The sequence below is a fragment of the Pomacea canaliculata genome, linkage group LG10 (assembly GCF_003073045.1).
Source record: "Pomacea canaliculata isolate SZHN2017 linkage group LG10, ASM307304v1, whole genome shotgun sequence".
Classification (NCBI taxonomy): Eukaryota; Metazoa; Mollusca; class Gastropoda; order Architaenioglossa; family Ampullariidae; genus Pomacea; species Pomacea canaliculata.
The window spans coordinates 2,863,308-2,875,991 of record NC_037599.1 but is presented as its reverse complement, the minus strand read 5'-3'; the positions used below and the strand labels follow the sequence as shown (position 1 = coordinate 2,875,991).

At 38.6% G+C, this 12,684-nt stretch overlaps 1 protein-coding gene across 10 annotated transcripts in view; it reads right to left on the bottom strand.

Moving 5' to 3' along the window:
- Positions 1-6,440: 6,440 nt before the first annotated feature.
- The window catches only part of LOC112573605 (elongation of very long chain fatty acids protein 4-like), a 30,362-nt gene continuing 24,118 nt past the window's right edge, over positions 6,441-12,684 (bottom strand). For all 10 annotated transcript variants that reach the window (XM_025254120.1, XM_025254121.1, XM_025254119.1 and 7 more), the window contains 5 exons: positions 12,013-12,096; positions 11,212-11,268; positions 10,429-10,543; positions 9,829-9,956; positions 6,441-9,313 (listed from right to left, as the gene is read on the bottom strand). In XM_025254120.1, the coding sequence (XP_025109905.1) occupies positions 9,149-9,313; positions 9,829-9,956; positions 10,429-10,543; positions 11,212-11,268; positions 12,013-12,096 (549 nt within the window). In that variant the 3' untranslated portion in view covers positions 6,441-9,148. The remainder of the gene's footprint in view (positions 9,314-9,828; positions 9,957-10,428; positions 10,544-11,211; positions 11,269-12,012; positions 12,097-12,684) is intronic.

Genomic DNA, 12,684 nt, shown 5'->3' with positions numbered 1-12,684 from the left:
AGTCAATAACAGCAAAAAAGTAGGATTGCAAGAATCAGGTAGGAAATAACCAAACAACATATAAAAGCAGAAAACTACACACAAAACGCAGACGGTTCGATACCACACACGTAATCTGATTTTTTTTTTTTTTGAAAACACATCCTTGTAATCTACTTTCAGTGACGAGCGTTTGGAGGTTTTCTTATCTCGTTCATGACAATAATTTGGCGTTGATATAAAACTCGTGGGCTTTTTTGTCTTTTAAATCCTCGACGATTATCTTCAGTAGTCATTTCAGTAGACTGGATTGTTGATAAATGCGGCACTCTTTCTGACATCTCACACAAGTCAGGGTCACTAACGTTCGTTTCTAACGAGCGTGTGCACAACAGTGAATCTGCCTAAAATATTTTTAATTTTGTAGTTTTTCAATACAAATTTATAGAAAGCAAAATCAATTTAAACAAAATGCGTTCATTTACAAGTATTATTCGATCAACGTGGGACCAATCAAGCTACAGCGCATGTCCAGACAAAAGCGGAAGTTAACTTGATATTAACTTGATAATTCAATGACTCGAGTCAGCAGTCCATCAGAAATGTATAGGCTCGTGTCTCTGGCTGTTTGTTGCGCATTCATCTCCCTGAAGGTTCAGAGAGCACGTGCAGTGTAGAAACTGTCACGTGATGCGTGTATCCGCAGGTGAGCATTTGGCATTTCATCTGCAACTTTAGCCATCTTTCGGCAACAAAGAATATTTCCAGCGAAAGATATATTGTATGAATCTGAAAGCTGAGGCAGACTGACCAACCAACCGAATCCAACATAAGCTGGCAGGCTTCCGATCAGATAAATTACACAACAACTCATCAGATCAGTCTCGAGGATAGAATGAAATAATTAATTATGAATGCGAGCTGTTCATAGTCTCGTTACGAGTTGTCCTCGAGAAGAATGGAGCATTATCTCAGATTCACAAAATATGTAAAGTTGTCCGCGAATGAAACATGAGTTTTGGGGGAATTATTAATGCGCAGCTTGTGTGTTTGTGGAGATGGAGTTCGTGTGATTGTCCTTCCACTTCGTCCCTCCGGCTGCGAGTCCACGAGTGCCGTCGACCTTCTCCACACTGTCCTGACATTCCACCGAAGCACGCGCTCTTCCCGTGCAACACAGAAAGCAAAGGTCTGAAGGAAATAAAAAAGAAAGCGAACAGAGAATGTGAAAGCTACATGCCACGTGCTCCCCCGTCCTGGGGTCCTGCCAACAACTGTTTGCATGGCCACGCAGGCCAACAAACAAACAAACGCACGGAGAACTGCGAACACGTGTGCAAGTGGGTGTTGGTAAGGGTGGACGGGTATAAATAAGGGTGGGTGGGCTGGTGGGTGTGTGGCAGAAAAAGTGCCGTGACCTGGGTCTCTGGTTAGGAAACAGAGGCATCGCTATCCCAGGGGTTAGTTGTGGACCAGACAATGTTGCGGAGTCCGGTAAACCGACATAAACCTACGAGGTCCCCTCTTAGTAACGGCCCTAGTTGCGGTTACATTGTTTTCTTAGGGTGGACGTGTTGAAGGGACGAGGGAAAGAAAACCTTGGGTATACGTACTACATCATAACAACCTCCTTGTGGTTAGTATCTGCTACTTTGGAGGTCACTGGTTCGAAGCTCGCACAGGCTTGAGTGAAGCATTCTTCCCTCACCACCATCCCTTACTTTCCCCTTAGCGAACTAATACCATATGACGGGGAAGGGGTGGATAGAATGCGGTGGAAGGAGTAGTTGTCATTCTGCCTTCCACATGCCTTAGACACGTTGAACCACTTACAATTCTCAGCCTCTCCGATGCGGCCATTAGGCTAAGGAACTACGTGGGAGTGGACCCGTGAGCAGAAGATTGGACAAGTATTTTGGTCTTAGGTTCATCATAAAAATTAATCACAATTTAATCTCTTTTTCTTCCAATTTTTTTTTTATCTTTCTTAAGCTTGCTTTGAGGACTGGAAGGACAACCGTGTTTCCTCGAAAATAAGACCTAACCAGACTACAAGTTCTAGAATGTTTTTTTTTTTAGAATGCTCGTGATATAAACCCGACACCAAATATATAATCCCTAATTAAGATTAAGATCCCTAATTTCGTTTTTCCACTGAAACACGCAACGGACGCAATGAATTATAAAGTAATGATAATTATTAATATATAAATAAGTAAAGTTATGTATAATGACGATGTTTCAGAAGACAGTACTAGAATAAATGCAGTTTTTTTTTAAACTGAAAGAAAGACATCCCTTGAAAATAAGCCCTAATCTCTTTTGGAGCAAAAATTAGTATAAGATCCGGTCTTATTTTCAGGAAACACGGTGTGGATATATATATATAGGACTGAAGACGACTGTCGCTTTTTATGAGCACGTGACCAACAAGAAAGTGGTAGAGACTTATTGACAGTGTTTAGCAGTGAACTAAGGCTGATAGAATGACAAACTTTAGCAGCACTTGTTTGTTCTTTCTCTCGCTCACTCACAGACACCCTTATGTGAGACTGATCATTAATTATTACATAACATCTTCACGCATGAGAGCACAGCAAGCAGACACAGGGCTGTGGTCATCGTCTCTTGAGCCAGCTAGCCACTCACAATTTATCTTACGCTTCTCTGAGTGACTGGAATCTTACTCTAGCAAGAATCACTGTGCGCTTCCGGTTGATAAGTTCTCAAATCTTCAATTTGTTTTGACTAGATGATAATCCAGCACAATTGTCTCACCTTCTGCATTTTATGTATATATAGTACGTTTTCAGACAACGGTTGTAGGACAGATGCAGCTTTAAAATCTGTCAATATAATATACTCATGGTTGTTGCCAATTACGAATTTTTGGTGAAATAATAAGCATAACTCTGTGATTTAATTTGTTGACTGCCGCAATAAACCACATGATTTCAAACTCATCTTTGTCTTCTTTGTTTGGAGGGTGAGTTGGGGGAGACAGTGGAATTTTTATTCTAAGGGTACTGTGGGTACTGTGGAAAAGTGGATGAAGATTGAAAGGTTTGATGTGAGCGAGATTGACTAATCATTATCTTGATTAAATAAACACGATTAGGACTGAAAGGAGATGACAGTGAGATTATGATATTTTTGAGTATTTAAAAGCTGGTTTCACATACGTAGTCCATATTCTGCGAAAGGCTCTAAATGAAATGTTGGCTAATAAATCCACACAACCTAATGAAAGGCTTAATTTTGTCTACAACATAAGTGTAATCTACTGGAATACATTTACAGACAGGCACTCAAAGAATAAAGATTCAGTGTCTTCAAGACTCTTCTTTGTTGGTCAAAATATTGGTGTCACAGACCAGTCCGTGCCTCCGTGTTTCTAGGTTAGTTTAACCCCTTCGCTGCATGAGAACTGCAAGCAAGAAAGCATGTATGAGAGAAGGAATGAGAATGTCAGCGGGGAAAGGGTTAACCGTGACACGGAGTACAGTATTTGGTGAACACTGTTCAGCCGTAGAACTTTCTGCGAGGTTGAGGCCCGAGATAGTGAAGGACGAAGACGAGCCTGAGTCACATGTAAATGTCCCGAGTTGAGATGAGAGAAGAGCAGGGTAGTGTCCATCCACGCTGATACTGACCCTTGGTGGATTGACCTCGCCTAGACGAGGTATGACATTTCGGGTTGTTTATGGAAATGTAATACAACTCACGTACATTTCAAAGTTGTAAACACACACGTATGAGAGAATGTGGTGTAGAATAGTAGTAAAGTGTAAATTGGAGTTACGGTTTTTCCTGTACCGGCTACTTGAGTTGCAGCCCTTCTGTAGGAGGAAGAATCACCTCCCCAGACCATTCCTCCATCGCCTTCGGTCCAACACCCAGCAGCACGTGGGCTCGGAAAACCGTCGGCCTCGTGACGTCACTTGGAGTACCGCTGCTGTGACCCCGGACCTCCCCCTCCCCGACGTTGTGTACGACCTTTGAGTATCATCCGTCGCAGAGTTAACACGGGGTGACCAAAGAGTTTCCTACCCTCGGGGGATGAACAACCGCTTCTAGTGGATGACAAGTGTGATTGGTGTGATTCGTGTTCTGACTGGAGATGTGAAGGGCGACGACACTTGGCTAGTAGGCGCCGAACTGTGAGTACATGGGTACAGGCAACTGATATTTGGAACAGGTATTGAGAAGCTTAGTGACAGTGTGATAGTGAGACTGTTTGCATGGTTAGGAACTGATAGACTGAGGACTAGAACATTGCAAACTGTTTGTTATGAACTGAGGGATTGATATTAAATATACTTAAGAGTAAAGGCTGTTGCCTTACGTTTCGTATCATGGTTTTGACCAGCTTCTCTAAAGAACTGAGCGTTGAGATATTTTTGTATAAATATAATTATCTGTGTTCTATGTCGTAAAGTCCTGAGCAACTTGATAACAAATATAACATGTGGACAGCCTCGGGCAATCGTTTTATTGTGTGGAAAGAACGTGGACGTCGGTGTTGCTCTTGTGAGAGGCGGCGTCCGCGACGACTGGTTACATCTAGACACCTATCACTTCGTGAACATTTTAGTCAATGGAAAGGCAGCTTAATTTATCTAGTTGTTGAAAACAAGTATAGGAGATTTTATTTTTTAAAATAAAGAAACAGAAAAACAAAAGATAAAAAGAATTATTATGCAGTCAAAATCTGTTGATAGTAATAAGACAGCAAAAAATTTACCCATGAAGACCTTCTCTTAAATGCAAACCAAAACTTTTTACTGTGGAAACATCCTCTCTGTTACGATCTACTTTCTCAGCACATTTTACTACGAATTGTGTTGTATTACGACCTCTTTATATAAGCCGCGTGTTGAAAAGTATTAAGAACTTTAAAAAAAATTAACTGCTTTTGAACGACTGTTGGCTTTATCTATAGCAATTTCTACAGATAAAGCGTAAAATACAATAAGTATAATTCGAAAGAGAAGCGGTCCGGTGGCGCAACGGTTACCGCCTGTCACCAATACAGTGAAGGTTGGCTGCCCAGAGTTCATTTCTCGTCTCGGGCATGCTGTTCTTTCTCTGCATGTGGCATCTGTTTACAGGGCTGGCTGCTTGCTGTAATATAGCCTTAGTTGCTGACACGGCGTAAAACACCAATTCCCCCCCATAATTCGAAAGAGCCCGCTTATTCATCGGTCAGCTGTCATTTCGACAAAAACCATATTGCTCCTCTCATAATGGGGTCGATTTGGCTCAGGCGGGAGGTCGATTTTTTTATTGGTAGAAATGTCCTCCATCCCCCTTTTATTGTTGTTTGTTTACCAGTGCAAGTCAGTCGATTGTGCTTCCTTAACCTTTTGTAGAAGTCACGTGTTTAAAAAAAAAAAAAAAAAGATTCTGGTATCACGGATGTTTAGGTGGATTGCTGTTTGTCTGCCAAGACCAAAGCTCAGCCTCTTGCGAAGTTCTCCGACATTTGTCTCGGCGAGCCGTAACAAAGAATGTGACAAAACCGGAAGCTTTGTAGTCTCATGCCTCGTTTTAGCAATTAACTGGGAATAAAAATCGTCTGCCAGCAGTCCAGTAATACAAGTTCGTAGTGACTGCTATCTCCAAATATTCCTAACACCTCATGAGGATGACTTTATCGTTTAACCTTATAAGGGCTAAAATAAATAGTTCTGCGTCGAGGAGCATGTTCAGTTTTGTGTCAAATGAAAGTTATTGTTTTAAGTACGTTCGAGAGACCATGACTTGGGAAGAATTTGCAGGTCCGAGACAAGTCAACAAAAAGCAAATGTGTAAAGGGAAATAATTCTATACTACGGTTGAAAATGTTCCTGGATTACCGTTCCTAACACAATAGCCACGAGCTGAGTATCCGTGCTTTGCCTGGGTTGATTTCTGCTGCAAACTCTTCCAGCTGTAATGTATATATATAATTGTCGACTTTTAATTTACCGCTTTCATTCGTCAAGATTCTTCATCCGCGGTCAGTGTAGCCGATCAGAGATTATTACTATAGATGAAGTACTGATCCCCGCCATATACCTGTCTCTTGCACCACAGAGAAAAAGTGTTAAACAATTACATTATTCACCTGCAATACCAGCAGGCCAGATTCCTTGACTGTTTGCAACTCGATGCTAACATACTCAATGTCTTATTAAATATTGTCACAACTAATACGAAAATCACATTACATTTTTTTAAACAGTTCACAACTGCCAACTAACCAAACCACATTTTTGCCTTGGTCACGGTTGTACCAGTTCAGTCGTGTATGTTGGTTTTTAAATCTGAGGAAAATATAGGATAGGAAAAAAAATGCAAATTGGTCTGTGACTAGCCATCATTATTAGTGCATTCAATTAGGTAAAGGCTATCAGATGTAAAGAAAAATGTCATCAAACAAAATACCCAAGCTCCAGCCATAACAACAAACAGTCCAAGAATTTTTTGAACTTTAATGCATTATAAACTTGGTAAACAAGTTTGCAAGCATTGTTACCGTCTCTGCCTCTCCAACAGGTTTTAACACTCAGCTACAAATGCCTGGCTGCTCCAGACAACACATGGTTATTAAAGGACTTCTAGATCTGGATAATATTGTGTGGCATGAGTAACTGCCAGAGTAACGAGTGATTGTAAGGAGAAAGATGAAGCAGATGACAAGACTCCATACTATAATCTGCCCTATGCTTTTGAGTGTATCTTGATTTCTACTTGTGTTTTAATGTTTTTGAGGAAGATGACTCCCAGAAATAACAGCTTGAAAAATAAAATAAAACCCCCAGTCTTAATCCCTCACCAAAAAGAAAAAAACAAACAAAATCAAACTCCCAAATCTGAGCACCCAACAAGCATAGGCTTGTGCAACACACATTAGAATACGATCCAGACAATCCTTTTCCTTACCAACACACACACATCCATACATGCATTATTCTTCAGCAATAATCAGATATAACATACATACCTTGCAATTTTATGCTTCAGAATCCGTGTTAAGTGCACAGCATGAAAACCTAATAAATTCTAAAATAAAAATTTACGAACTTTCTGAAACGGCGTTCTGAATGGAAAACGTGATAAAAGCTCATTTATTTAAGTAACCAAGTTAAAGGGTGAATGTTACAATTAAAGAAAATGTGGCAAAACAATTTGGAAATTCAAGCAGCACCTTGTGATATAACAGCATGAAACTCCTGGAGTACATCAGCATGCAAGTCAATGGATGGTTTATGGCAACAAAAAGAATGTAGTAAAAGAAAAGTGAAAACAGAATGATATTAAGAAGTTAACAAGCATCCCAAATCATAAGACTTTATGAGGAGCTTAACTTGGTCGATTCATTCAGGATTCAGATTGTGCAGATTGATTGTTATTGTCGTCTTTTTACACTGATGACTTACCTTGACTGAGATTTCGAAAAATGAGAAGCAAGAACCAGTAGATTACCTTTCTTAGAAAGGATTAAGTAGAAGTTTGATCGAAATAACAGCTTTTGAATGCAAAAATAATATATCTCTATCCCTTAACTGAAACCAATTGTGGGGACATGAGACTAAGCAGCGACAAAGGCACGAGCTAGCGGGGCACACCTCTTAAGCTGGACCCCCATCTGGAGGCCTGTCCATTGTTTGATGTTAAATGGTTTGGTTCGGTTCTGTCACTAAGACAGCCTTCCAGGGATGTATGGAAGGAGAAACTTTCTTAAACAAAAGAAATTGTGGCTAACAAGGCAGGCTATTAACATCAGCATAGCACCACAAGCAAGCAAATCAGACCCATAATGCAAAAATCAATTATGCAAAAGTAGAAGACAATGATTTTCAGTGACTGATCAGTTTTATGCTGTTACACAGCACAGTGACTTTTTTTTTAAGCGTTAGGGGAGGGAAAGAATAGGTCAAGTTCCTCAGCCTTATTACCACTGGTATTTGAGGTTGTTCGAGTGTTGAAAATACATTTCCGGTGGATTGAAGTGAAGGACCAAAATTAAGACTGCAATCTTACAATAATACAAATGCAAAAATGTGGAATAAGCTGGCAGGTCCATACTGGCAAACAGATGTGAATGCTTCACCCAATGGAGAGTCAGAGCCATATGAGAATACGTGCAACACACATATGATCATTAAATCTGCTGCAGGAGTCAAACTGAGTAGCTGAGATAACCATGTTTTCGATTGGTTCAATATAGGACGGTTATACTTGTTATCTAGCTGTCATGGTAATATTGCATTCTAAACATATGCTATTATTATGGATGGAAACAAAATATAATGATACAAGGTGCTGTAGCTTCAGTCATCCACTCAAAAAAACATAATTTATAAAGGCACACCTACAGTACATCGCACTTTGTCACCCTACATTCAAACCAAAAATATCTGAAACTCATACAGCTTTCTTTATGGTATTTAAATTGTACATAAGTTCAACGGTTTGTCCAGCTGCAAGGATTTTTCTTTCATAAGTTGATTCTTCATATAAGGAATGATATGGATAATGCAGAGGACAGCAAAATACAAAAACTTAACAAATAGTAAACTAATGTACTAGTTTGTAAATATATGGACAATTTCACAAGTGCAAGAAGCTATAAATTCAATAGCTACCAAATCTTAAGAAAAAATTGTTCTTGTATGAAAAGAATTCGAAAAAAATAGCAATGGGCAAAAATCCTATTTCACCTTGGACTGCTTTCTTTGAAATGTAAGATATAGCCTGCATATCTAAAAGAACCACAAATTATTATTCATGCTAATACCATAGAATGGCAACAAAAAATCTGAGAACTTTCTGATTTAAAAAATAAAAGCAGTTCATAAAAACCCATACACATCAAGCTTCTTGAAAAATCCTTCCACGTGCCACAGCAGAAAAAAATGACTTTAAAAAGTTTCTATAAAGTGGTCTCCTTCGGACCTGGAATTTTTCAGCCATTGTGGCGTATCTCTCAATAAGATATTAAATCACACTGTTTCAGCTTATCATGGTAACTTTTCACAAGGACAAACATTTCTTGCAATAAAGAAAAACATTGCTGTTAATCACAACTGCAGACTGCAACAACTTGACTGCGTACTCATACACATCATAAAGAGATTTATAAAATACTAGCATTTCATTTTATCTATGTCATATTTGTATATCACTGGCTTTTGTCCTTGCTCAAGTATGCCTTGCGATAAAAGTTGATAAATAGTAGAAGGATGGTCGAGGCATAGAAGAAAACTGTGTAGGAGAAGATTTTGGGGAAGTCACATTCAGACAGTGCGTTGGTGAGTGTTTGTGCCAAAAGAAACACAAACTGGGACTGAAAATGAGAGCAAAAATCTTCTTAGTCCTGTTTTGACCATAACGGAAGGCAAGAGCAAGAATGGCAAACAATAAAACACAAATTTTCTTGCTAAACTCCTATTTCAGTGAAACTGGTGGGCGATTAGTATGATGAGAGTTTTATGGCAAGTTGATGCATTATTGATATGACGCAGATTTTTACACTAATAAATCATACATGAGCTATACTGTTTGTGATGTTCATTGACACTTTGGTTGAGTTGTTACTCCTTTGCTTGCTCTCTCTTACCTTAACTTGGGACATATATCTATGTGGTTTTCCTAGTTTCTAAATTATAGGAATATATGCAACAGAGCAGCTGTCATGAAATAACAGATTCTACTGACTGAAAGGGTGTCTCTTCATGGTAGAATATGCTGTACAAGACAAAATGAAAAGCAATGATGAAGTAAGCAGGGAAAAGACTAAAACTGGCTGAACTGGAGAAATGAGTGGCAAGTGGTAGAAGACAGATCTGTGAGACTACTTACAATCTGCATTATAGTGAGGTAGCGCTTCCACCAGAGGTACTTCTGTACTTGTGGTCCCATTGCAGCCAGTGCATAGTAAGTGTACATGATAATATGGATGAAAGAGTTTACAAATGGATAGACGATAGCTGAAACAGAAAAGACCATCATGTTCAGAGTGTCATGCCTTGTAAGCAACCTGTTTCTCTGCTTCCTCACGCAATGGGCTTAAGAAAGCAATTCCTTTAGCGGATATGATGACACTTTTAGATGTACAGAAAATCCATATAGGTGAGTGAAAAATTAAATCATTAAGACTACTTTCCATTATTTATTACAAGAGAACTCATACTGTCTATACTTGATAGTCTTCTCTCTCAAATTATGCACAGAAATAATCCCTTTTATCTCTTTTAACACATCAGATATACAATCTGACTGCATTCCCTACTCCAAGGATTCATCAAACCTTTTTAGCAAATTTACTGAATATTTTTTGTGAGAGAAGAAACATCAAATGCCCAGCAAGCTTAGATTGATTAACTAAAGACAAATTTTGAGAATAAAATAAACTGTATGTCTGTATGTCGTACATGCTGTCCATCAAAAACTCTCACTCACTTTGTCCTCCTGGTACAAACTTGAAGCCTATCCATGAAATTACTGCCATCGTGGAATGGTGGTAGACATGTAAAAAGGAAACATGACCGAACTTCTTCCTCAAAATGAAGAAAATCTGCAAGTGTATATATAAATCTTCCACTTGAAGTAAAACGATTGTTATTCAGTGTATGGGAGCTGCAGTTCCCCAAGAAAAAGTTGAAAAAATGATTAAGGAATAAGAGCAAAAAACATACTAACAAGATCTTTTAAATACTGATATATAGTGTTTAGATTAGGGAAGTTTGGTTACAATACAAGGTTTATTTGTCATAGGAATAGGTAAAATACTTAGTGTATTTATTGTCATAAAAGACAGCCATATGAGAAAAAGTGGTGTTTACAAATTTTCAAGCATGAAACAAGATAAAAATTGTAAGTACAAATCTCCTAGCATGAAGCATGTAAAATCAGAAAACAGTTTCTTTTTGTCTCCTTCAAGAATGCATGCTTGCTCAGTCTGCACCAAGAACATAGCAGTAAAGCAGAGATGAAAAGAGCAAAGATGAAACAAATTAGGAGGAAACCACCCCACCGCCCCCCAAAAAAAGAAAGAAATGGAGGCAACCAGGCAAACAGAAAAAGTGAAGGCAGCCACAAAACACCTTTCATACATGCTTTTCTGTACAGGCGTATATGTACAGCATGCACATATTATTATGTACTCATCTGTACACACACATGCATTGAATGTAAGAGAAAGCAAAGAAGGATAAAAGTTGAAGGTAGGTAAACAATGCGTACCGTATCAGCAAATTCCAATATTTTCATGAACATAAACCACCATCCTGCACTAAAAGTCTGAAAAAAATCAAGACAAAAATTAGTTATCATGATGTCTATTACTTTTACGCACTGGTTAACTTAAAAAAGCTACACTGGCAAAATTAGTCAGTTTTGCTCTAATAGAACACAACATGGCAAGATTTGTTAAAACTAAATGATCCTACAGGAAGAGAAATAAAAGGTTTTAAGGTTCAGTTAGTACATTCTTATGCACCTCCCAATGGCAACCCAGAAGCATACTGCACAACCCATTTCCAGGAACTAACTGGATAGTTTTGTGTGCTAAAGTGCTCATAAGCATTCTGAGTATTTTAGCTGACATTCTGTATAAACCATCCAGGAAGTGTTGTGCTCGTGTGGTTCTTATATTGTTGGCAATTAAGGCTAAATCAGTAAGATTTCATATTCAGTAAGAAATTAGTGGTACCAGAAGCAAGATCTAATCCCACAACTCACTATCCTCAACTTAATGACAAACACTTTACCTCTGGACCCTCAGTAAGGTCTACTGCATCGGCTCCAATATGTTAAGATTTTAAAAGCAGTATTTTATTAATGAACCTTTAGTGATACCCTAAAGCCAAACTTGCAAATAAAGTTCTTTACAAGTACTCTTTAACATTGTGGGGTGTATAAACATGCTTTTAATTCATAAAGATTGTTGCAGATGTGATGAAAAAAGAATATTATGCAGAATCTAGTATTTAAAGAAACCTAGCTGTAAAACAGAAAACTACCCCCAGGACAGCCAAAACTTACCAAACCACCATGACTCCCATTCAGTGTCTCATTAACAGTTTTGCAGATAAAGCTGTGACCATCGCCAACCATTATGATTGTGCACTGCAAACACACACAAAACCAGAATAAACTGATCTTAGTCACATCATTGCAAATAAGGAAGACTAAGAACGCACAAATATTATCGGACAGAACTATCACGACTTCATGCAAATCGTTCCACGATTGATAGTTTGAGATAGAACAGACAGATGTATCAATGTTCAGATGAGATGATTTTACAAAACACCAATAGTAGCTGGACACATTCATACAAGTGTCTACGTCATATCCTCAATGCATGCCTAACCCCATACAGGCACATCTGCATGGAGAAAAATGCCAAAAAAAACATTAGTCCGTGACCTTCATCTTCAGATTATAACTTACCAAAAAGATGGCCATCTCACGTAATAACTAACCATACCACAAATCTGTTCCATCTTTTTCTTCTTCCCCCTTCATCTCTGCTCACAAGGCAGGTTTTAAGGGAAGCAACTCCAAACAAAAAAACCCTCAGTGTTTGGATGCAGCATTTACTTCCCTTTTAACTTTAGAGAAAAAGAGGAAAAACAAAGTGGTTTTTGTATCTGGCCATTTGCCATGAAGCGACACATTAGATTACTTGATCTGTCCACCCAAATTTCCGAG